Source organism: Parasteatoda tepidariorum, chromosome 6 (genome assembly GCF_982258835.1).
Source record: "Parasteatoda tepidariorum strain Cologne lab strain chromosome 6, Ptep-v5.0, whole genome shotgun sequence".
NCBI classification, from domain to species: Eukaryota; Metazoa; Arthropoda; class Arachnida; order Araneae; family Theridiidae; genus Parasteatoda; species Parasteatoda tepidariorum.
In genome coordinates, this window is record NC_141760.1 from 101,439,978 (window position 1) to 101,464,966 (window position 24,989).

Genomic DNA, 24,989 nt, shown 5'->3' on the forward strand with positions numbered 1-24,989 from the left:
TACGTAAAAAATATTTCTTAATGTGTGTGTGTTTTTTTTTTAAATTTAGAACTGCAATGTAAAAATTATTTTGACAATTAAAAATTTTCTTCGTATATTTCATACATTTCTAATATGATTAATTATTAATTTTATAGGATGGTCGAATTCTGCTAATTAACTTTGTGAAAGTTTTCTTGAGTAATTTTTCTGAATTTAAGGAATTAATTTTTTAAAATTTTAATGTTGAAGTTTTAAATGCTGTTGATAGAGGATAAAAAATTAATCCGATCAAAACTATTGTAATTTATCATTTTTTAAAAATATAAATATTTCTTTTTATCAATTGAATATTTTTATTTTCTGTTTTAAAAATGACAATTTTGATATAAATCTAGATCAATTAAACTGCAACAAGATGAGAAAAATACTATACATAAAGCTGTTTAAATTTGATTTATTTTACCCCTTTTTTTACTTTATTTTTCACTATTTTATTTTTCACTTTAAAAATTCGTAGCAAATAAAATTTACTGTCAAGAAAATAAAATTTATTGTCAAGACAAGCCATTGAAAAAAGTTTTTTATTTAGGAAAAAAATTTTATGCTTTTTTCCTTAATATGATATTTGCTTTGGAATTTCAAAGAAAAAAAAAATAAGCCCGTGTCATGATTGTTTAGTCATATATAATTGCATGATGTTGTGAATACATGTCATTCTGATCAGAAGTTTCAATGGGCAAAATATTCCAAATTCAATATTTTTTAAAATATTGTCATATTTTAGGACCCTGTACACACTAGAGTAACGCAACTTTATTTTTACCTCGACGTTAAAGATATAACTGTGAATATTTCTTTTAATAGTGACTTTTTTAAAAGGCGAGCACATTTGATGCATAAAGGCCTAAAATCACGTGTTGAAAACTTTCACGTGTCACGTGATGTCACGTGTTGAAAACTTTCGATTTGAAACCAATAAGTTATTTCATTTTTTATAACAATATATTAACCAGATTTAGAAAACAAAAGCGTCTTTACTGTTACTGAGGACAGAAATTTCAAAGATATCGGGCTTTGGAAGTATTCCCAAACTATTTTGCCGATTTTACATGTTTTTTTTCCTCATTTAATAATATAGTTTAAAATAAGATGAATACTTGCATACTTTACTCTTTTATACATTTGTGACTATTATTAATTAAAATTAAGTAATTATATTTATTCTTACAAAGTTATATTTTCTTTGTATAAACGAGTCTTATACCTGTGTGTGCAAATTTTTTCAACATATTAACAGTCAACATATTACTTTCAAACCATTAAAATTGAAACTTAATGAAATTCCAATTACTAAAATCAAAGATGTGTAAGGTGTTTCGCTTTGCTTTCATTTTACAAACATAGCATTTTACAAACATTTTATACGAAAAGTATTATATAATCTAGGTTTAGAGCTTTAATTCACAGGAAGTAACGCCTACAAAATTGTTTATTATGTTATCAAATTAAAAACTTAAGTTAGTTTATTATCTAGTTTTTATTTATTAATTTTAAGTGAATGAGTGGCAAAGAATATTTTTGCTTGGGCTTGGAAATTAGCTTATATAAATCTTAAACGATTTTTTCCCACTTAAAATAACAGTTTCATAGTTTGAAAAAGGACAAATTTTGGATTCTCCTAAGATTATTTGTACACCTTATAAGCTTTTAAGTATAACTCTGTAACTACTTGTGCACACTCAATTATTATAAAACTTGTTCACGAGAAAATTGATGTTACGCACTTAAAAAATTTATAAACATTAATTATTTCTCTAATTTAAATGGAAAAACTATGAAACAGATATATTTAATAATAACAATATATACAACTAATTTGAAAATATTAAATCGGGCAATGGGGACTTGGCATCGCCCCCCCCCCCCCAGTCAAAAAAATGTTTGCACGCCACTGATTATTAATCTTGTTCAAATGTATTCTTAATATGAAAAGTAAACAATCTCTCTTTTTAAACCATGGTAATTAATCTTTCCTGAAAATTAAAATTACATCAATATTGTTTTATAATGAAATATTCTACAACAATCATGTTTACTAATTAATTACAATTATATATTTTTTTCTATGTAATTCTGTACACTGATAATGTTTTTAAAACACAATATTTTACTGTCAAATTTAAAGAAAGTCATATTGTATAAAATTTAATATTACTTAATTTTTTAAACTCCAGTAAATTATTTTTCCCAAAAATTTGATTGAACTTATATTTTTAAAATATTAATCTTATTAACTATGTTTTATCTTAGTTAATTTTAAAAATAGTATGGTGTATGTATACTGTTTCAAAAAAAAAAAAAAATGACGCGATCTTTTTTTCTTTGATGGACTACGAGGCCAGAATTGCTTGAAACTTTTTGAATTTATAAACTTAGATCAAATTTTTTTTAAATTCCTTTTTAGCGCATGCGCAGCATAAAAAAACTACTTGAAATACTCATATCTTGCGTAGTTTTTCTGCAATTTTTTTTTAAAATTTTAAATCAATGCATTTGTAATTAATTTCAAATTGCGACAAAAAGTTTGTTTAATTCCATTGAATATTTTTAAAGTTATAGCAAAAAACTATAAAACAAAAAATTTGCTTTTTTTTCATAAAAAAACCCATCATATCTCCAGTAATATTTACGCTAGGTTTGCGAAATGTTATGCAGTTACTAAAAACAACAACATAAGTAATTGGTACAAGTTCCAAGCTTATTGCTTGATTTTCTGGCATAGGGTGTTAAAAAACTTGTTATTTTTCATTACTTATTATAGGTTTCTGAAACCTCTGAGAGCTATAAATTTTATTTTTATTTAATTTAAAACTATATCCATTCTTCTCTTTTTCTCGAAATTTTCATTTTGGACTCGAGTATTGGATGCTGTTAAAAGTTAATATTTGTATCGAAACGTTTAAAATTATAAACGGTTCAAAAGAAATTTAAACATTTAGTAATTTTAACAGTTATATGATAGAAAGTTATATTTATAAATTTTTAACAAATAAAATTAAATCTAAACAAAATGTGCTGAGAAGAGGAACGAGAATTTTAAAAACAAAATCTTTTTTTTAATCGATTTTTAGGAAGAAAGAAAACTAAAATGATTCAGATAGATGTATAGGAGTTGTTAAACGAAGTGATAGTGTAATGAACCTTCAAGTAATTAACAAAAAATTGCTATTTTATGCTCTATACCCGTTTTCTTCTCTGATACAAGACCAAGCTGTCTTGTTCTTCAATTCCCCATGAATATAATAGAGGTACTTTTCATGTTTCAGGATTTTTTTTCTCCAAATTTTGAATTATGAAAAAATCTCTCCATCTTGATTATAAAAAATACTATATTGACAACACGTGGTGGTATAATCTTTAAGGGTTGCTAAAGAGATATTTCATTCGCCAAATGTTTGGCGATGGACATTTGTTAAAATTCAAGAGTCCCCACTTCAAGGATCTATTCATAACAATACATTTTCCCCTTTGACGCATTGATGGATCATATCTATTGTTATGACCCTCTACCCCACCTTCAGGTTGGAAAATCCTAGGATGGACAGAGCACAGCCCGTGGAAATCATCCACTATCATATCATAAAATTCTGGAAAAAGAACTAGAGCTAGAAAAAGAAAGATTAATATTGTGGGAAGAGTCGTAACGACCTTGTCAACCTTCATCTATGAAAAGGTACCCCAACATAGAATCGAGTTACCATGTATATGTTACCATGTCAATATACTAGTGCACTGAAATTATATATTTGTAGTGGTAGATGCACTACAGTACTCCCCCACCAGAATTATAGCTGTGATGTAATTCGATGAATAGATACCAATAGTTGATTCATTGCTGTTTTGTGATAGGCCGGGAGAGCTGTATTAAGTTCACCGTACTTTGGTGTGCTGCTCATGAGAGCTGTTTTAAGTTTACGATCGGGGGTCGCTCTTGTGTTACATTGTACGTGATCGAGACTGAGTGGCATCAGCGCGAGGAAGTGGATAATGTCGCAGTCACAAGTCAACTATTCAATGTGGACCATCCATCGAAGTAGGCGTGTTCAGTTCGAAGTGGTCGTTACTGTAAAGATAGATGTGTTCATATCGAAGTGGGAGTTTCTGTCAAGGTAGGCATGTTTACATCACGTCCGAAGGTCATCAATGTGGGAAGAGTTGTAATCGACAATGTTAACTTCCTCTATGAAAAGGTACTCCAACACAGAATCGAGTTAACTTGTCTTATATACTAGTGTACTGGAATTATATATTTGTAATCGTAGATACACTACAAATATCATATATTTTATTGTATAATAATTATTATAAAATAAACAAAAATAATAAATTAATTACAAGGCTTTTATTTTAAACTTTGAAAATAAAGTTTTTAGTGTAGAAATAAATGAATATTTTAAAAACGGTTGTGCTTGTTTAAAATAAACTTGACACATACATACATTAAAGAAATATTTTATAGTCAGTATTATTTCAAGTGCCTTGTTACGACCTGGTACAGAACAACAAACCTTAAAATGGTTCTAAAACTTCACTTTATAATTTTTGCATTAAAAATTTGGTAATAGGTAAAAAATTTATCAAAAGTTAAATAAATTCCGAAATAAATACCTATTTTAATTTATGATATAAAGCATTAAGAACATTGCCAATGTTATTACAAAATATCTATCTTTAAATTAAATATCATCGAATCAAATAATATATTCAGACATTGTAATTCTGTAAAAAGTCGAAACTATCTTTCAAAACCGAAACTAACAAGCAATCCATCACTATTTTTTTCAATTGAACTGTCTTTTAACTAAAAATCAATGGTCAATGCAACCAATTCATTATTTTCTATCCAAACCAGCTACTTAATTTTTTGGAATGAACTATTTAGCCATAAAACATTGTAGAGAATCATACATCACTTTATGTTTAATTTGAAACGCTATGTTAAAGATTCCGTTCAAGACAACGTTTGGAATGCTGAAAGGAGGGGGATGACGTCATCATTTACCCTGTCTATTGTTCCAAAACACTGGTATTCAACTGCAAAATTTGTGTTGGCTTAGATAGGATTAATACTCAAAAATAAAAAACTTTTACCACGACTTCTTTGGGTTTTCCAAGTCAATTTACATAAAATTCCAGATTCCAAGAAGAAGAAAAAAACATTAACGGAATTTATATTTAAAAATGTAAATTATAATCAGAGACTCCAATTGTTTGAGGCTGTTGAAATTTTTATTTTTAATGGTAATAAACTAAAGAATTCGTTGAAACAAGCAGATTTTTATTAGAACTTAAGACTGTCTTAAGTCTTTAAGATTGTTTATATTACTTATGTGTAGTGGTGGACAAAAATCTTTTAAATCTAAATAATTAAAATATAATTGCATTTTCCTTGTTACCATAAGAAAAAATATCATATAAAATTATCGAGAATCTGTAGTGGTTGGAATCTGTGCATATTTAATAAAAAAAAAATAGAATTAAAAAAACAATCATAACATTATGTAAATTGGATTAATTTTTTAAAGATTATTGACAGTTTATTCAAAAATTAATAATTTCAACATGTACTGCAGTAACAATGTCTTAAATTAAATTATTAAACAACTGCAATTTAAATAACTTGATTTTTTAAAAAACAAAACAATCTATTTAAATCATTAATGTTAAGGTATAAAAATCAATGAATAAAATAATTTATGCTTTTGAGTTGTGGAAAAAAAACTTTTTGAAGTAATAAAAAATTTCAAGTGATTAAACAAACTTACACAAAATTTTTAAATATATAGCAATTGTAGTGAAAGCAGGACAATTTACAAGGCACAGGATTTTGCATGTAAAAACCCCAGATACTCGAAGACAGAAAACTTCAAGTTACTATTTTACCTTATTTTCCGTATAGTGTTCTGTCTTAATAACATGTCTCAATATAGTATCAGAAGTAATACCTTTAAAATCATTATAATAATAAAGGTGAGAAGAAATTATAAAAGTTTACACTTGAATATTTTTCAGGGTGCATAGCGTTTTTTAAAAGCCCTTAAAGGTGGTTGATGTTCCGTCTTTCAAAATGAGATTTTTTCGTTACCATGTTCATTTTCACTTCGAATTATGCAAAAATACACAGTTCACATTGTTCTATTCAACGTTTTCACAATTCACTCAACCCCAATCTATTTCGGCGTATTGTTAGTCCGTAGCGTATGAAAACGCCATTCGTTTTGCATGATTTTTGACAATTGTCAAAAACAATGCCAAAATTTTTTTTTTTTTGACATGACGGTTAAAACAAGATAAAACCGTCAATTGTCAAAAACTTTCCAACCCTGCCAAATTAAATTTTTTTTAAAGTGCTTAAAAATATTTGAGTGCTTATTTTTTGTTGAATAATTCAGCTGCGCACCCTGTTTTTTTAAAGATAAATAAATAATAAAAGGAAAAAAAATTCAACTGCAATGAGAAAAAAAAAAAAAACAAGGGATAGTATTTGAAAAAAAAAATCCTTTTTAAATACCAAAAATTTGTTTTTCGTATAACCTTAACATTTACTTATGACAACTATGCATTATGAATTAAGCAGAAAAGAAACATACAAAAATCACATTCCATACACAAATGAGTGACTGACCCCTAGTTAAATTTAATACAATAATGCACATAAAAATGCCCTTCCAATTTCCATATTTTATTAAAATTGAAATATTTTTTTAATCAAATAATTGAAAAAACACTTTTAATAATTTTGAGGAAAAAACTGGAGTAACTAAACATCTTTGCCAAAATTTAATCAGTACACAGTCCCTATATACTGCCACTCAATAGAAAAAACAATGTAAGTGCTTCACAGTTAGAATTCACGTGGCCTGACAACTATTTTCTTTCTATTGTAATGCTATGAAAGCTAAAATGGAATTTTAAAAAACAGATAAAACAAAAAGTATTTAAAAAAAAAAAAACTTTATAGAACAGGTAGCTTATCATATGAAAATGCCAAATAAAAATATCTGAATTCATCAGCTTTTTTTTCCCCTTATTTTTGGCTTATTAGGATAATTTTTTTTAATATAACCTCAAGCTTCAGAAATACATTTACCACCAATGAAACATAATGTAGATTTTAATTCCACTCTTTTTCATTCAAAAAGTAGAATTTTAAATAACATTATTTGCATTATTTTTTGAAAAAAAATTATGTTTATAAATTGCTTTCTACAGCTATACAAGTCTATATTAAGACAGAATTAAATGTTTACTTTAATCTGTACTTTCAATCTCAAGAATCAAAAGATTTTTAAAAATGGAATTTCAAATGTGTTGGAATTTAACACACACCAAGAAAGAAATTTCTTCAACTAAAATTAATTAATGCAGCAATTTATTTAAAATAAATTTTAAAACTAAAAAAAAGAAAATAATAAAAACATCAATAATTTAAAACACTGTTTTTTAACTTTTAAAATTTATATACATATATATAAAAAAATTAGTTGATTTAAATCAAAGATTTTTTTAAAAAAATCATTTGATTTACAACAAACCCTGAATAATTGGTATCAATTTTTCATTTTACAAAAATAAAATAATAAAAATTATAAAATTACAGAGATGTCCAAGCCAGGGGCTGAACTACATTACTGAGTGGAATAAATCAATCGTCATTTGCACTATCAGGGTTCCCACTCTATGATGAGATTGAAATTCAAGGACTTTCCAGGACTTTTCAAGGACCTCAACAAAATTTTCAAGGACCTTAATCTAAGACCAATTTTAAAAATTATTCTCTTCTATTTTACTAGAAGCAACAATGCTTGTTATGGCAATAATTAATTTCAAATATAATACCTAAATGCTTTGCCTATATAGAGAGAAGAGAGTATATGTATTATGGACTAAAATTTATATTTTTTTAAAAACAACCCTACTGGTTTTACATATTAATTCACAAAATCATTTTCAGCACAATCTATAACTATTGGTAATGAGGTGTTAATGGTGAAATCCTTTAATCCTGTGTATTTCCATGTGAAGGCTGCATGAAAGACAGAGCTAAATCTTAGGTATTCCACATTCCATGACTATTCCATAACCCCCTCCTCTCCTCTATTAAACATCGTTTCTGAAATTATTCATCCATAATTTACACAACCTTCTCTAAATGTTATGCAGCAACAATTCTTTCTGAAAATAAAAATTAGAAGGAACGTATCCCATTTTCACCATGTTTAAAAGCATTATTTGTTATGTGTAATCCACAACTGCCAATGAATATGACCTGGTGGGAATATTTCTCTTTTAATTCACACTGAAGCTTCTAATAGAATTTCCAATTGACATAGGGTCCATCCATGGATAATTGAAGTATTTTAGAGAGCTTTTAACCATCATTCATGCATTTGTAAAAAGAGGACAAAATATTTTCTGCAGTTCCATGACCCATAAATTGGGAGGTAAGATACTTAGTGCAAACTTTATTATCAATTTATTACCATAATGTCCATCTGCTTAGATTGTAGAGACTGATTTAACGTCTCATCAAAGAGTACAGTGTAGCAATCAACATTCTTCAGCTCATTTATAAGAATCCCTTTGAAGTATAGTGCCAATCCAAAGGAGTCCAAATAGGCTCACTTTGTGGCACTACAAAAAAATTGTCTCGCTATACAGCTATCAGCAAACATTTTGGAGAACAATTTACTAATCCCTTCACAGGAGTTACATGAATAATTACTAGTGATGCACTTCAGACTCCAGAGAATTTCAGCATCAAGCACATTCCTTTTGACCAGATAAGAAGACAATGTTACCTCGGCCACTAAAGTTTCTGTTTCACATGGGGCACACGATGCTGAAGGAGTATTTACACCAGATGAATTAGATGTTCATGTCTTTGGAAAAAGAGAACTCAGGGCATGAGACTGCTTTTTTGTTTTACCTTTCTTTGATGTGTGATTTCAGAGCAGATTCTTCCATTTTCGCGATATCGATCTCCTTCATGCATAATCGGCACTTGGCTCTGAACTTCTTTTCGGGCATCGATAAAATCCATTCTTTATAAGCTTGATTATCCATCCATTGGGGATTAAAATAGCACTTCCCAGGCATAACTAGTCTAAACTACATAACTCAAATACGAAGCCGTGCCTTTGCGAATACGCTTTAGAATAAAGTTTTGAAATGACGCAAACGTAAGGACAAGTGCGGATGGTAAAACGGCAAATTTATTGAAAACTACAAGGTACATATTGTAACGAAATTCGAGAGTATTCCAGTTTCGATAAGAAAAATGAAGATCTAAGCATATGCGACAGAAGATGAAGTGGAGTCTCGCCCCGAACGCATTGATTGTCTGCTGTGCTCCACGCGCTTGGCAGACACCAAGACGCTAGGGCCGGTTAGAAACGATGACGTTAAAAACCACGTGAGAGAGCTTGGGAACAAAACAGAAAGATCCGCGGGTGTTTTATAAAGAGAGCCGCCGGCAGTATTGGATAAATTCAAGGACCTATCAAGTTTTTCAAGGACCTAAGACGTTTTTCAAGCACCTTCAAGGACCTAAATTTAGCAACAAAAAAAAATTCAAGGACTCTCAAGGACCGTGGGAACCCTGACTATTCATAACGGACGACAATTCATACTCACATCCTAATAGAAACATATTTCTATTGGCTGTTATTCCTATTGATTGATTAACAGTGGACAGGATAAGTGAATTGATGGCAGTATAGACATCTATGTACACAAGGAATTGTACAATGTACACAAGACTAGTATTTAAACACATGTACGATAAGTTGAATATAGAATGCCCTGCATAACGTGTAGTAAGCAACAACAAAAAAAGAACATCTAAAGAACTTTTTTTTTTCATTCACGAAAACCGTAATCGGATTTTCTAACGTACCTTTGATCATTAAATAAAAAGTTATACAGAAAGTTTCCTTTTCTATTGTACACTGTACAGTGTGGAAAAAAGGACCAACTTGAATAACTTTTGATTTAAAGATCAGATCTTCATGTTCTAGGACTCAATCTTAATGTCTCAAGGGGGTGACCTCAAAAAAGCTAAATAATAAGTGCAGATGATATTTTAAGTTACGAAATCAGACACAAAAACATACTTTCTCTGAATAAACACATCTTTTTTTCCGATGGATTCGGATTACTGACCGTCAAATTATAGGATGTGACCACAATCTAAAAAATATGGTTCCAATAGTTTGGTCAGTAGAGTTGTCCAAAGTTTTGATCCCTTAATGTTAATTTTACTTTTTACATATTTCGTTATATCTCGAAAACTTTTTAAGCGAACTGAAAAATTTTTGCACACAATTATAAAATTCGTATTGATCTTTTTAAAAAAACCTTTATTTAATATTTACTATTTCATTTAATAATGGTCAAAAAATTAAGTATACAGTATTTTGCATCCTCTTAAAGAACATAATTTTACACAGCAAAATTGGTTGAATAATTCATTGGAAATAGAATTCCAAAAAAAGTCAGATATTTTAAATTCGATTTCTTAAGAACTACTCGACAGATTTTGCTCAGATTCTGTATTTTGTAATGTAAAATTATATTTTTTAAAATGATGCAAAAAACTGTTCAGCTTACAATTCAAAATTTTTTTGACCATCATTAAATAAAATACTAATAAATATTTAATGAAGGTTATTTTTTTGCATGGAATTCGTAGGATAAATAAAAGTAATATATGTGTGAAATGTTTTTATATTGTATTAAAAAATTCTTGAGATATAACGAAATACATAAAATCAACTTTAAGGCGTTCAAACTCTGGAGCACTCTTCTGACTAAACTATTGGGATAAACTAATCTGAATCCGTCAAAAAAACCAAACTTTGTTTTGATATAAATATGCCTCTTTTTTATTTATAGAACATATGTTTGACGTTGTTAAATAATAGCAGTGTTCACGCAAAGCATTTTTAGAAGGACTTTGGACTTCTCCTGAGCAAACTTTCTGGATCCTATTTTCAAGATTGTGGCTACACCCTATATTTTGGGGATCAGAAATCCGTCGGAAAAAAGGTAGGTTTATACAGAGAAAGTAGATTTTTGTGTCCGATTTCATAATTTAAAATATTATCTGCACTTAATAATTAGCATATTTGAGGTCACCCCCTCGAGCCATTAAGACTGAGTCCTAAAACGTGAAGATCTGATCATTAGATCACAAATTATACAGGGTGGTCCATTTTTTTTTTGCCCACTGTACATCTCTTTAAATTTTTTAAGTTTATGCGATGTGTTGCTTACTGAACAAAATGTATATAAAATGCACTTTGTAATTCTGTAAAATAAATATTACCCGTCAGGCATAGAATAATTGAGCCAATAATGTAGTGAATAGAAAAAATATCAAACAATGTACAGAGATTAAGTATAACGTGAAAAAAACATTTTATTCTGACTATTTTACACATACAGAAGATTTCCTATGAAGTGACATCAAGATTAATTATGCGTAATAAATAAGTGTTGAAAACATTCTACTAAGATAAATAAATGCTATAACGGATATTTGAAGTGAAACACAGTTACGATTTGGCACAAACACTGGATTATAGATGCAATACACATTTAAAAAAAAACGAAGAGGAATGAAACTATGATCTTCTTCTTGTGATTTTATCTAAAATAATTAAAAAAAATTTAAAACTGTGCATTTGATTAATGTATAATTTATTTAAATAGAATTATTATACTTAATTTAAATTAAACATAAGTTATAATTTAAATCAGTCATCAAAGATGTGACCCTATCAGAATGAAAAATACTGAAATGGCATAGAGAGTTCGATTTGTCAGCATATTTTGAGATAATAATGCACAATTACCCAAACAAATACTAAAAGCACTGCTCAAAAATACTGAAAAATTATTTAAATGTTAATGTGATATATTTCCTTTGCAATAGTGAGTTTAAATATTACAATCATAATTAAGCTTATATAAATGTATACTTCTAGAAATATGGTGAGGATTATTTTCACAAAATTCAGTTGTTTTTCATAAAAATCAAAATTCCAAAAATTAGACCCTGGTGAAAAAAAAATCCTTGAATTACAATAAATTCATAAAATATTTTAGAATATATTTATATACTACTAACCTCAATCGTCCAGTTTTCTTTTTGGCTTCTTAGGATTGCGTGAACGACTTTTAGCCTTACAAAGAGGACAAATGGGAGCATTACGATGGATTTGTTGATGGCATGACAAACAAGACTGAAAAAAAGAAAAAACATTAGACCAATAAATTTAAAGTCATAAAAATATCTATAATGACATATAAATTAAACAGTCATTTAACCTTTAAATCAGAATATTAGATTAAAAATAACCAAATATTATTTAGGAGATGTTTTTTCTCCTACCTCCCTCCCTTTTTTTTGTACAAATCTACTGCATTTAAAAACTTTCTAAATTGTACAGACCTTACTCTACACACAGCTGCCAACATGGATAGGAAAAAATTCAGTAGATTTTACAAAATAATATAAATTTCATGGTTATGTACTAAATATTTTACACATAGGGAATTTTACAGATTTTTATAGTCATCAAAATAGAAAAACTGCAATTTCTTCTATGATTGACATTAAATAAATATACTTTAAATGTTATGTATCATGATTACTCATAATTTTGAACAATAATAGGCATTTAATTCATCAAAGATAATTAAAATATTTTAAAATTAATTTAAAAAGGGTGCTTTGAACAAAAATAAACTGAACATTTTAGAACAAAAAAAGTTTTAAACTGATTTCTATTAATAAGGCTTGTCGCCTTATGTATTAGTAATACTTATTTAAATATTCAAACAAGCAAAAATCTCAGCAAAAGTTCTATTTCAATAGAGATTTTTATAAAACACTAACTCAATTTCAGGGAGTTTTTTTAAATGTACAAAAACCTGAAGAATTTTTATTAAAACAATAGATCAGGAGAAACTGGCAAAAACCAGTAGTTTACTGGAAAATCCAGTAGACTTAGTAGCCATGTCTACAGCTGTACATTCACAGAATAAGTTTTTGGACAAAAGGACAAAAAAAAATTTTTAAAAAAACATATAGGAGAAAAATATAGGACACTTTATGCTACAAGGCCTGTGACTAAAACTACAAGGCCTGTGGAAGTGCCTACGACAACTGTTTATAAAGCTGTGACTGTTACCTTAGGGTACCGGAAATTGCATGCAGGATGCGTTTCAAAAATAATAACGGAAAGACACAAAAAGAAAAGGATGAACTACCCACTTGATTTCTTCACACATTATGCAAAAACAGGTGATGAGTTTCTTAATCACATTGTTACTGGTGATGAGATATTGGTTTATCACCACATACTATAATCTAAACAACAATCAATGCTATGGCACTATATGAATTTCCCTAAAGCCAGAACTTCAACATTAGAAAACAACAAAAAACATAATGGCTTTACAGACAAGACATTCTTCTGGTTGTTCTCCATACCAACCGGCATTACAATTAACGCAGGTGCATATTGCGAGACTATGAAACCTTTCAAATGAGCAATTTAAAACATACAGCTTTCAGAAGAGCAATTTAGAACAAACAGCTTTCAGACGAGCAATTTAAAACTAACAGCTTTCAAAACTGAAGTTGAAATGTGTTTCTGACTACAGACTGCTAAGCTGTATGATTGTGGAATACAAAAAAGTTTACCTTAACAAATGTTTTTAAAATGTCCGCAACTATGTCAATAAAAAAAAAAAGCATGTACCAGTAAGTATGTGTAATTTACATTTAATCAATTAAAAAAATTTCAAGTGAATATGCAGCATTGTATCTTTACTTTGAGAAAAACGCCTTGTAAATCCGTCGAAAAAAGGTAAGAAAGTATATTTTTTTGTCTGGTTTTATAGGTAAAAACATCATCTACCCCAACTAATTATCAGATTTAAGGTCACTCCTTTAAGCTATTAAGATTGTGAAGCGAAAATCCGATAATTAGATCATAAGTCATTCACAGTGCTTTGGTTTTTTTGCACACTATACGTAGGAACCTTTCAAATATAATTTATTCACCTTCATTGGGGGTGGCTGTTGTCGAAAAGCTGCAGGCTGAGGACGATCTTGCAGAGGTTTGCTGCGACCAGCTTGCAGTTGTTGGGTAGAAGCACTGGCTGTTAAAGACGATGGTAATGCTTGTTCTGGAATTTCACTCTGCCATTCAGTCTTCTGCTTTTCAAAAAACCTGAAATACAAGTTAAGAAATTTCATAAAACATTAAAAATTAAATGCAACATTTTCAGTTATTTCTACCTTCTAAATATCATAAAAAATCTGAATAACATATCATCTTAAAAGAAAACTACCAACAAAGGTTCCCATTTGGCTTGCATGTAAATTTAGAGCATTTTTAGGGAAGTGTCAAGACTATTTTTCAGTTTTTAAGGCCATTTAAATTATGCAGGGGTGATTGTGAGCCCAATTAACTCAGAAATCCTGAAAATTTCTGGAGTAAAATCATTAATAACGCATTTCAAAAAATTAATGTTTTTATAAATTGATATATCATTGATACTTCAAAACATGAAATTCTAAATAAATTATATGCAGCCTAATTTAAATGAATAAGTATGTATAAGTTTACTTTTCTCTCTAATCACATTTATTATTCTACCGTAAAAAATATTTACAAATGAAAGAGATGCCAAGTATAAACTTAGTTCTAATATTTTTAAATAAAATATACAAGAGTTTTTATACATAAATGTGATCGGTGATATCCTAAAACTTCTGGATCTTGGATTTCCAGAAACTTCCGGATTGTAATTAGCAAAAAATCCAGAAATATGGATTTTTTCCGGAGCACAATCATCGCTGATTATGTCATTCACATTTTAGAAACAAAAATTTTAAAATCTATATTTTCTTTTTTTAATAAATAATAAAAGATGTAGTTCAAATAATTAATAGAAAGGCTTTTTTTTTATAAAAAAGAACGAAAAAAAAGGAAAGAAACTGATGTTTTGAACTTTCATTGAATGAAGTGAAATTTTATTTTCCATGACTAATTCCAAGAATTTTTCGCGACTTCACGAAGTTACTATTTTCTCTGACAAAAACACAACAATAAATTAAAAAAAGCATTATAATAACATTAATTGAGATGATAGGTATAATCAAAACTATTATACTCTGCATCTTCATAGATTTTAAATTTAAAAAACAGAGTAAAGAAAGAGTTGAAGCAATAAAATAGCTGAAAAAAATATAAAAGCAATTTTTTTTCTTTTTTTTCTGAAGAATTATATTTTAAAGATACTTTTCTTGTTCATCGGAAAGGTAAGAAATACTCCCGATTGTTTTGTTCTCATTTCAGAATTAAAAAAATTCGCCAATGACTGGCTTGCTTCGGCTGAAATTTTAAATTGATAAAATAAAATAAATAACAACAAAAATTGTGAAATCACACAAGTTTAAATGATAATTAGTTCTAGAAGTGATGTTTTTTCTTTCATTTTTTGAAAAAAAAAACACCATAATTTTTAAAACGCATGATAAAAACATTTTATATATTAATAATATGACCCTGAGTGGGGATTTTGTTACAAATTCAGATATCTGAAGAACCATAAATTTGGGGTTGGAAAAAATTCCATTTTAAAAATTAGATTTTTCGGCGACCTAAATCCATGATTTTAAAAAAAAAAAAAATTGCTAAAATCATGGCATTTTATGACAAATTTTGTTCAATACCGAGATTCAAGACTTTCCAGGTGTGCAGAGATCCTGTATTTTGTTTATGCATATAATACATTTATACTATTATCAAAAAGAAAATTAAATTATCACCAAATGGGAATTACGCACTCTGGTTTGAAATTCTCATCTTCCTCGTGTAATTCGAGTAATTTAGAGAGACCAATTTCATGCCTCAGAGAATCGACGATTTCTTTGACAGGCTTGTATTCATGATGAAGTTGCTTAGCATTTTCCAAATGCTTGTTACGATCTTCTTCTGATTGTTTAATGACATTCTCCATCTAGGGATTTCATTAAAGAACCATTAAATTAAAAATCACATGAGAAATCACAAGTTAATTTTTTAAAAGCAATTCTAAACTGTTTTAATCACATTTTTATCCAATGACATACCTGCCAAAATTAAAGAAATAAAATAACAGAGATTTTACGAGAGACATTTTTTAGGCTACAAGTAAAGTTTTGATACATCATGCATAATCATGTAAGTCAAAAAGAGAAATTAAAAATTGGAAATAATGTAAAGACTTACACTTAAGGAAGTAAAAAATATGTATGCACAATTAAAGTAAAATAATATGAGAAATAACAAGTTATATTTTACAGCAATTCTAAATTGTTTTAATGTCACTTTTGTTTAACGACATACCTGCCAACATAAGAGAAATAAAATAACAAAGATTTTACTAGAGACATTTTTAGGCTATGAGTAAAGTTGTTCATTTTGTTAAGGGTTCGTTTTTATAAAAAGATATTTTGTGAAGGGTCTGTTAACGGACCCAAATTTCTTCTAAACAGACCCTTGTATGTATATATATATATACAGTGAAACCTGTGTATAATGATACTGTCTATAGCGATATTTCCTTGAGGTCCCGGTGAAATTCCTATTTACTCAATGTATTTTTAACCTGTTTATAGCGATAACCACTTTTCAGTTAAACATGTCTACAACGATAATTTTTCCTCTTTTGATAGTTCTATTCCGATTTGGAAAACGACTCCCCATCGAGCCTAAATGTGAGATAACAAAATGTTTTTTTCTTTTTTTTTCCATCTCCTTTGTATGTAATATTCTTTCGTTGTTTCTGAGAAAAAAAGCCACTTTTAGGGGAAATTAGAGCAGTAGAAATGGGTGAAGGGGTATTGTAGGAGGGAGAGAGCTTCGTCAGAAAAACGGGTGACACCCGAATTTCACCTGAGAATGCCATATTGCTAATTAACACTTTGCAAGATTTTGATGCAACATTACCAAATGTAACTGATGTTCATTTGAATTCATTAGATGAACTGAAATCTATGTGCATGGAAATGGCAATTGCTTCCAAAAATAAGCAAACAAAACTAACCGATTATTTTTCTAAATAATCTCTGTTTTGATTCATAAAATTGTAAGTAAATTTTTCTTGTGTGCTGTTTCATAATTCTAAGTAAAATTTTCATTTGGAGCCTATAAAAGAAAGTTAATTTATCATTAGTTTTAAACGTATACTTTTAAATTTCAAACCTGCCTATAACGATAACCTGCCTATAACAATATTTTATTTAGGTCCCTACAGTATCGTTATAGACAGGTTTTACTGTATATATAAATAATGACAGAAGAGTAGAAAATGACCTTTAAAATCTACAAATTTCATCCTTGATGAACAAATATTTTTAATACAATTGCATTGTTCCATTTCACTCTATAAGTTTTCGTGGAAAATCATTCTAACAATTGAATGAAATTGAAAGAATTATGAAGGCAATTACATTGTTTCCTTTCAAAATACAATTTCTAACAAGAATAATATGAGATTGCCTTACCACATTAATGTCAGCATGAATTTGTCGTAATTCTTCAACATGAGCCATTTTTTCCTGTAGAAGCAATTCCATTTCATGACGATATTCCATCAAACATTTCTCTTCACTTTCAGTCGCTTCAATTTCTTGCCTCAATCGAGATTTCAGTTTTTCCATTTGAATAGTCCGAGTTCTGTGAATGGAGATTTTAATTTTAAGGAATATTTTCGATATTTAGAACTTAACTTGTTCAAAATGAATTATGCTTTAAAATAATGTACAGAAAAGTTAGATCTCCTAAGTAAGTGGAATAAAACAATGCGTTGAGCTTCAATAAAATGAAACCATTTGATATTTAATCAGGAGCTAATCCAGATTTAACTTAATACCTGTTTTTGAGAAAAAATTTTAGCAACATATTTGAGTGAAAAATCTTAGAGTATCATAATTTTCTGTCAGAAAATATCTTTAAAAAGGTTAGGTTAATTATGTTAAACATGCAAACATTACTTATGTTGCTAAGCTTAACCAGTGTGACCACTGTTAATAACAAAATCAAATTCTTTGTTATTTCCAGAGTAAAGTTTTTCTAATTGTTCAAATTTAAATTAACATTTCCAAAGTAATTTAAATGTTTACATATAGATGAAGAATTTATATCTAACTGCAGTAGAAAACAAATTTAAATTAAATTATCAATTTTTTGAGCAAAACTGTTTTATAAATTTCAAGAGTAAAATTGTCATATTTATGATTTTTATTGAAATTTTTCATTATTAATTTTACCACAAGATAAGCATTGATTTTCAAAAATGATAATTATCTGAATGTATTAAGATCAGGGTTCGCCAAGTGGGCCCACTTTGAAAAAACATGCCCAGGTTTTATTGGGTGGGCCCACCTTGAAAAAACCCACTTGGAACGATAAGTGGGTTTTTTCAAAAAAAAAAAATTTTTTTTTTTTACTAAAACTTATTGTTTTGCATTTACTTTTATATAATTTATTGTGCAGCATAAATTTGTCAAATAGAGTTGCATGATTTATGTGATTAAGTTTTTAATATTAGTAAAGTAAAAGAAACTCAAATCTTCATATAGTTTTATAGTAGGTACTATTGAAAACTTTAAGTGGGATTTTTCAAAAAGTAATATTTTAATGATATTAAATCAAATAATAATTTAAATAATATAGTCTGAAAAGATCAATTTTTCAAATATAGTTGTATGCTTTATATATTAATAAACAAGTTATTATTATTAATTCATATGTTAAAAAAAATTGAAAAGAAACAATTTTTTTCTTTTTTTACCAAGTGATACATTAACAAATTTAAACAGTTTTATTTTCTGGCTTTAAAAAAAAAGAAGCTAAAACTTTTTATAAGAGAATTTTTTAAAATTATTTATCGAAAAATGAAATCATTTTCCTAGGAATAATTCTTTGAAAACAAATGGGACAAGTAACTGATACTCTTTATAATTATACGTAGTTTTAATTTCACTTTCTATTAATCTTATTATAAAAACATATAAGACCATTAAATATTTATTTCAGTTTATTATTCAACTCAAGTCAGATGAAATTTTAGCTTTTACTGATTATAAATATTTACAGATTATAATTTTATAATAGGTAATATCCATATGTTTAATAAATATAGTAAATAAATGTGTGTGAAAACAAAAAGATTAATAAACTTGTTTCTTTTATATTACTGCATTTATATTTTATAATTCTTGAGTTAAAAAATTATGAAACATAATGTACTTAACAATAAAGAAGATTTAAATATGTGATAATAGTGATAATGCATTATTTAAACTTAATATAGAATACATATAACCAGGGTTCCCCAAGTGGGCCCACTTTGAAAAAACCCACTTGGTGGTTTTTTTCACAAATTGTTTTTTTTTTTTTAATTTGGTTCAAAAAGAAGTATCTCCTAATATTATCATTGGACACATCGTTGAAGTTAACAAATATTTTAGAAACGTGCATCAAGCACATGGATGGACAAATGAAAAAAACTGCTTGATGACCCAATGACACTAGGTGGAATTCATATTGTAAGCGCGTAAAAACTTTTGCCAATAATTACCATAAATATGAAGAGATTGTTCTTGAACATCAAAATGAATCTAATAATAATATGTCAAAAATATCAAATAATGTTGGGCTTTACCAATAAACTATCAATTGAGAAAAACAGATATCAATTGTTTCTGAAGCTCTAAAAAAGCTTCAATCCGAAACAATTTCAGAAGTTGTTGAAATATGAATAAACTTACTATCGTGTGATGAATTAGAACCCCATAAACATTTTGTAAAAAGATTCAATCAGGCTGTTCAGCCACATCATTTATTAGCATATGCATCCTGGATCCCGAAACAAGGGGACAATTTTTAAAGGAGGAGCAGGACCAATTAGCAGAAAACTGTCTTTCTAAGCACCAGCCAGAATTTCTGCCACGTGTTATGGCATTCAAAATTTCCGATCCTGAATACTTTTCAAAATCAATGATGCTTGACACTGTTATTCAACAGTTTTCATCAAAAAATAGTGAAAAATTATGGCAAAAAAAAAACTAAATAAGTAAATAAATAAAATTCCTAGCTTTCACAAAATTTCTGTCAATTCTTTTTTTTGCACTCAACACCAGCATCCTCTGTCTCCATTGAAAGACACTTTTCAACTTTCGGTTTGGTGCAGAGTAAACTTCGAAAATAGATTGGGAATAGATAAAGTTACAAAACTCATAAAAGTGTATCACCATCTAAGAGAGAAATGTAGACACTTTGAATCTGTTGTATGATAATAATAATAATAAAGGAAAAAATGGACCTTTTTTTAAAGTTAACTCCTAACATCTGCTGACAATTTTTAACTATTTGGAGAAAGTTTATCACAATTAAAAAACAATTAAAATATTACTTTTAAGATTTTTTAAATATTATTTTTAAGATTTCATTTGAATACAATTTATTTTGTTTCTTTTAATCATGTTTAAAAATATTGAAAGCAAACAAAAAAAATTTCTATTAAGTGATCCAATTAACAACAATAAACAAATTTAAAGTTTTATTTTCTGATTTTAAAAAAATAAGCTATAACTTTTTATCTATGCTTTTTTATAATTTTAAGATTAATTTGCTTTTTGAAACTATAAAGTTAAAATGTATCTAAAAATGCATATATTTATCTAAATATTTGAAAAAAGGGACAAGTAACTGATACTCTTTATAATTATACATAATTTTAATTTCACTTTCCATTAATCGTATTGTAAAAACATGGAAGACCAATAAATATTTACTCCAGTTTAATTTTATTACAGGTAAAAGTCAGATGAAATTTTAGTGCTTACTTATACAACACTATTTAATAAATAAAAATATTTTCACAGTAAAATTTATGAGCACTAAATGAAAAAACCCACTTTTTCCAGGGTTTTTTCAATAAAACCCAGGCGGGTTGGGTTTTTCAAAAATCCCCGGGTTTTTTCAAACCCTAATTAAGATGTTAAGAAAACTGAAATTATTAGTTTTATTTTAAAATGAATTATTTATTCAAATAGTACTACTGATGACAAGAAAAGTAACAGCACAGTTAGATGAGTTTTAAAAGATAAAATTGGTTCGAAAAAAGGGAATTATTAGTTAAAACTTTTAAAAATGAATTATTTATTCAAATAGTACTGATGACAACAAAAATAACAGCACAGTTAGATGAGTTTTAAAAGATAAAATAAGTTTGATAAAAGGGCCTATTAATTAATAAACTAAAATCACTAAACTTAATTGCTGTTGTCGTAGGCCATTAAGGCATGGGTGTGATTGTTCTTGTTTTTCTGGTGGTATTATCTTTGGTCAAGAATTACACTTCAGCCACACCCGTTTATAGAGCGGACCCATTCATTTATCCACAGATCCTAATCTTGACATGAACCAGAAAACAATTAATTTCCAATTCAGAACCTCCAGAGGTATAATTGGTTAAGGGAACATGGAGGACTCTGAGTCCCGACAAATTTAACGTGCACCAGACCGACTAGAACTTAATGCAATGTTTTCATTACAGAAAAAAAAATGGAAGAGAATTTCTCACCCTTTCTCAAAAACAGGGTGAGATTTCAAGAAGTTAAGTGAGATTTCTAAAAACTAAAAAAACACCAATAGACTTGGAAAAAAATTATTTCTTTAATTATAGTACATTTTTAACATCTAATTGAATATTTTTGCTGCATCATATGGAAAATGTTCCATATCTACTTTTTCATCAGCTATTATATTTATTTGGCTGAAAAATATCCGTATTTGTTTCGTTTTGACCGTTTCTACCGACATTTATTTCATTTTCATTTGTCCGTTACGGAGTAGAAGATGTCACCTTAACAAGGTATTTGTCCATCTTACATTCATGCACAAAAAATGTAAACGTCTTACATGAAGAAACCTTTCCTACGGTGAACACATGGTTGCAGAGAAATGTGTTCTGAAAGGGGTTCTGTGGTTCGGGGTTGTTCTGCTGTTCGCACTGGTTCTGAACAATACTGGTAAATAGGGAAGCTAGATGTCAAGGAAGAAACGTGAAACGAATTTTATTCAAAATGGCAGTCCAAAATTGCGCATTTTGAAATTGATTAATAAAGTGCGCGAACTTCTCGCGTTAATAATTTTTTATTGCGAGAAAAGAAAAAAATATGCGAGATTCTCGCGCTGTAGTGAAAACACTGTTAATGGTAATAGAATAAATAAGTATGACCAACATTAATACTGTTAATGTTGATATTCAAAACATTCCATAGTTGAAGGCATATTTCTCTAGAAATCCAGAATACTCTAAGAATTCCAGTTCTTAACAGTTTTAAGAGTGAGTGGCCAACCTCTTCACTGAACAAAACAATTTTCCGAAAAGCCACCTAATTGAAATCTGCCACTTTTCGGAATGATCTGTCTTGCAACTAGATTTATGTTATAGTTCTTGTTTAATAATATCAGAGTTAAACGTCAAACGCGCAAATCAACCGTTGTAAACATTATCGTAAAACAACTAAAAAGTCCAAAAAAGAGCATAAAAAGAACATTACTTATATGATAGAACACAGTTAAATTAGACATGGCATATATTTTTCTGATAAATATATAAAGCTAAGCTTAAAAAATGATGAATATATCAACTAATTTTTATGCTGTGGATATAAATAATTGGAAAAAATTCACAAATTACATGTTAGCTGATTATTAAGTAATGAGTAAAATTCAACATAACACAACGGTTTATCGTTGATGTACCTAATTTCTTTAAGACACTCAAGTTTACCCATGACAGTCGCGTCTTCATCCATCTTCATTTTTTTAGGAAAAGGACAGTGATGCGCTGTATTTATGATTTACAATTTAGAATATTCAGCTTGTAGCTTTTGATAAGCCAGTCAAATTTTTTATTTGTTGTTGTTGTTGTTGTTAATTTACGTCGCACTAGAGCAGCACAATGGGCTATTGCGCACAACGCAATCAAGTACGCCATCTAGGAAAAAGACTGGTTCCATGTCCAAAACTTCCCTCTTCTCCTCAGCCGAGATTGCGGATTCAGGCTCAGGGGAATAGCTAAGTACCATAACCTTATGAAAATATTTCCAAACACTTTGAACGGAAACATTAATTTGAATCTTCTGCATCCAATCGTGGTTGCACAATTAATGACAACTGATAAAGGACTGACTTTGTTTTTTTCCCCAATGTTTTACACAGCATTTATTAATTTACTTTTGCAAACAAAATCAGTTCTCAACTCTTGAAGGATAGTTCTTTCTAACGTAACAAACGAAAATGTTAAAAAATTTATCTAAAAACAAGGCTAACCATAAAAATTTATGATTACGTATTTTTCTACTGGCTATTTTTTGCAGAATTAACAGTTAATAACTAAAATATGTTATTAAAAATAAACATATTTTTGAACCTTTAGTACTTTTAGCATTGTAAACACAAGTATTGTTATCATTGTAAACACAAGTAATAAGTAATCAAATACTACGTTTGCAAAAATCTCAAAGCACAATGATCACGATGTGAGCCAAATGACTTTCAAATACAACGGAGACAGTAACCCGGAAGCATAGGCGGTATGGAGCTTGCAGCGCTCCTTAGTGTAGAAAACACCATCCATAGAGGATTAGTGTTTTTAACTGTAAAAAAGGCGAAAGTATGGGAAGCAGTTTAGTGGTCCTCAAGATGCTTCAGAGAGGAAAATGATGCCTTGGTACGTTTACGAGGAAATTCAACTTGTTACACTTGTTTAAACAAATTTTCTTCCCTGCTCTAGTTTTGTATTTCAGATCTCAGCTTTTCTCCTACTGCGTAGGTGGTCGTCTGTTAAAAAGCATCACACAGTTCCCAACAGATCACCAAGTCATCACTGGCTGCGGTTAGTGTGCGGGTGGGTGACCACTTGGATTAGTCTGCGTAGAGATCGAAGGTGTGTGGTATCGGTGTCCTCGTTAATATAACTTTCAATATTTTTGCGTAAATAAAGTGTTCTGTATATAAAAAGTAACTAATTTTTTTTTTTTAGGGAATGGTGAATAATAACTAATAAGCGGATAAATTTCGGATCATTTTTGCTTATATATTTATTTTATTTTATATTGTTTTTTCAACTTCGTTTTCAATATTTTAAAGTGAATAAAATGTTCTATATATGAAACGAATTATTTTTCTTTGTTAAAGAGCGAGTAATGGCTGAAAAAGGGAAAAAAGTCGTATTAGGAGGAACGCACACATCACATCCTGTAACTCCCTATAATATTAACCTATAAATTTCAAACTTGGCACGAAATTCAAGTTTAATGTAGCAAACAATTGTACCAAAGGAATTTTTTAAAGACCAACTAGTGGCCCCACATTTGGCCAAAAAAAGTTTTGTTGACTAAAGCTCAGGTGATGTTTTTAATCTAGATATTCGCGGGATGGCATGTGAAGCGTGGCGCAGTTGGTAGCGTTGTGGGCATATATGGCAGTACTTTTACTTTCGTTACTTGTACCGCCGGTACAAGTAAAAAGTACGTACTTTTACTTGTACTTCGTTACTTTTTAAATTTAGTACTTTTACTTGTACTTTCGTTACTTTTTTAGGGTACAAGTACAAGTATTTGTAACGGAAATTTCGAATGAAATCGTTACTTTTTTGTAAAACTCGGTAGGCTTTCTTAAAAAAAAAAATAAAAAAAAAATATTAAGTTAAAAAAAATGCTTATGCTTTTTTAATTTATGAAATTAATGTGCAATATCTATGCATTCACAGGTATCTTCGTATTTAAATACCTTCTGTTTCAACTTATTCTGCACATTCAATTATTTTTTACTAGCTCAAAGATCACAAAGCTATCTGAAACCCCG

General features: G+C 28.7%; 1 protein-coding gene across 2 annotated transcripts; it reads right to left on the reverse strand.

The window, feature by feature from the left end:
* Positions 1-11,446: 11,446 nt before the first annotated feature.
* LOC107449369 (zinc finger C4H2 domain-containing protein) lies at positions 11,447-23,295 on the reverse strand. Of its 2 annotated transcripts, none has more exons than XM_016064870.4 (6): positions 22,884-23,295; positions 17,612-17,783; positions 15,911-16,083; positions 14,120-14,288; positions 12,176-12,290; positions 11,447-11,695 (listed from the first exon to the last, which is right to left on the reverse strand). In XM_016064870.4, exons 1-5 carry the CDS (start codon positions 22,940-22,942, stop codon positions 12,177-12,179), a joined length of 687 nt encoding a protein of 228 aa, XP_015920356.1. In that variant the 5' UTR covers positions 22,943-23,295; the 3' UTR covers positions 11,447-11,695; position 12,176. The 2 variants fall into 2 exon arrangements, with proteins under 2 accessions (XP_015920356.1, XP_015920357.1); XM_016064871.4 differs by having other exon boundaries at positions 22,819-22,928.
* Positions 23,296-24,989: the final 1,694 nt, after the last annotated feature.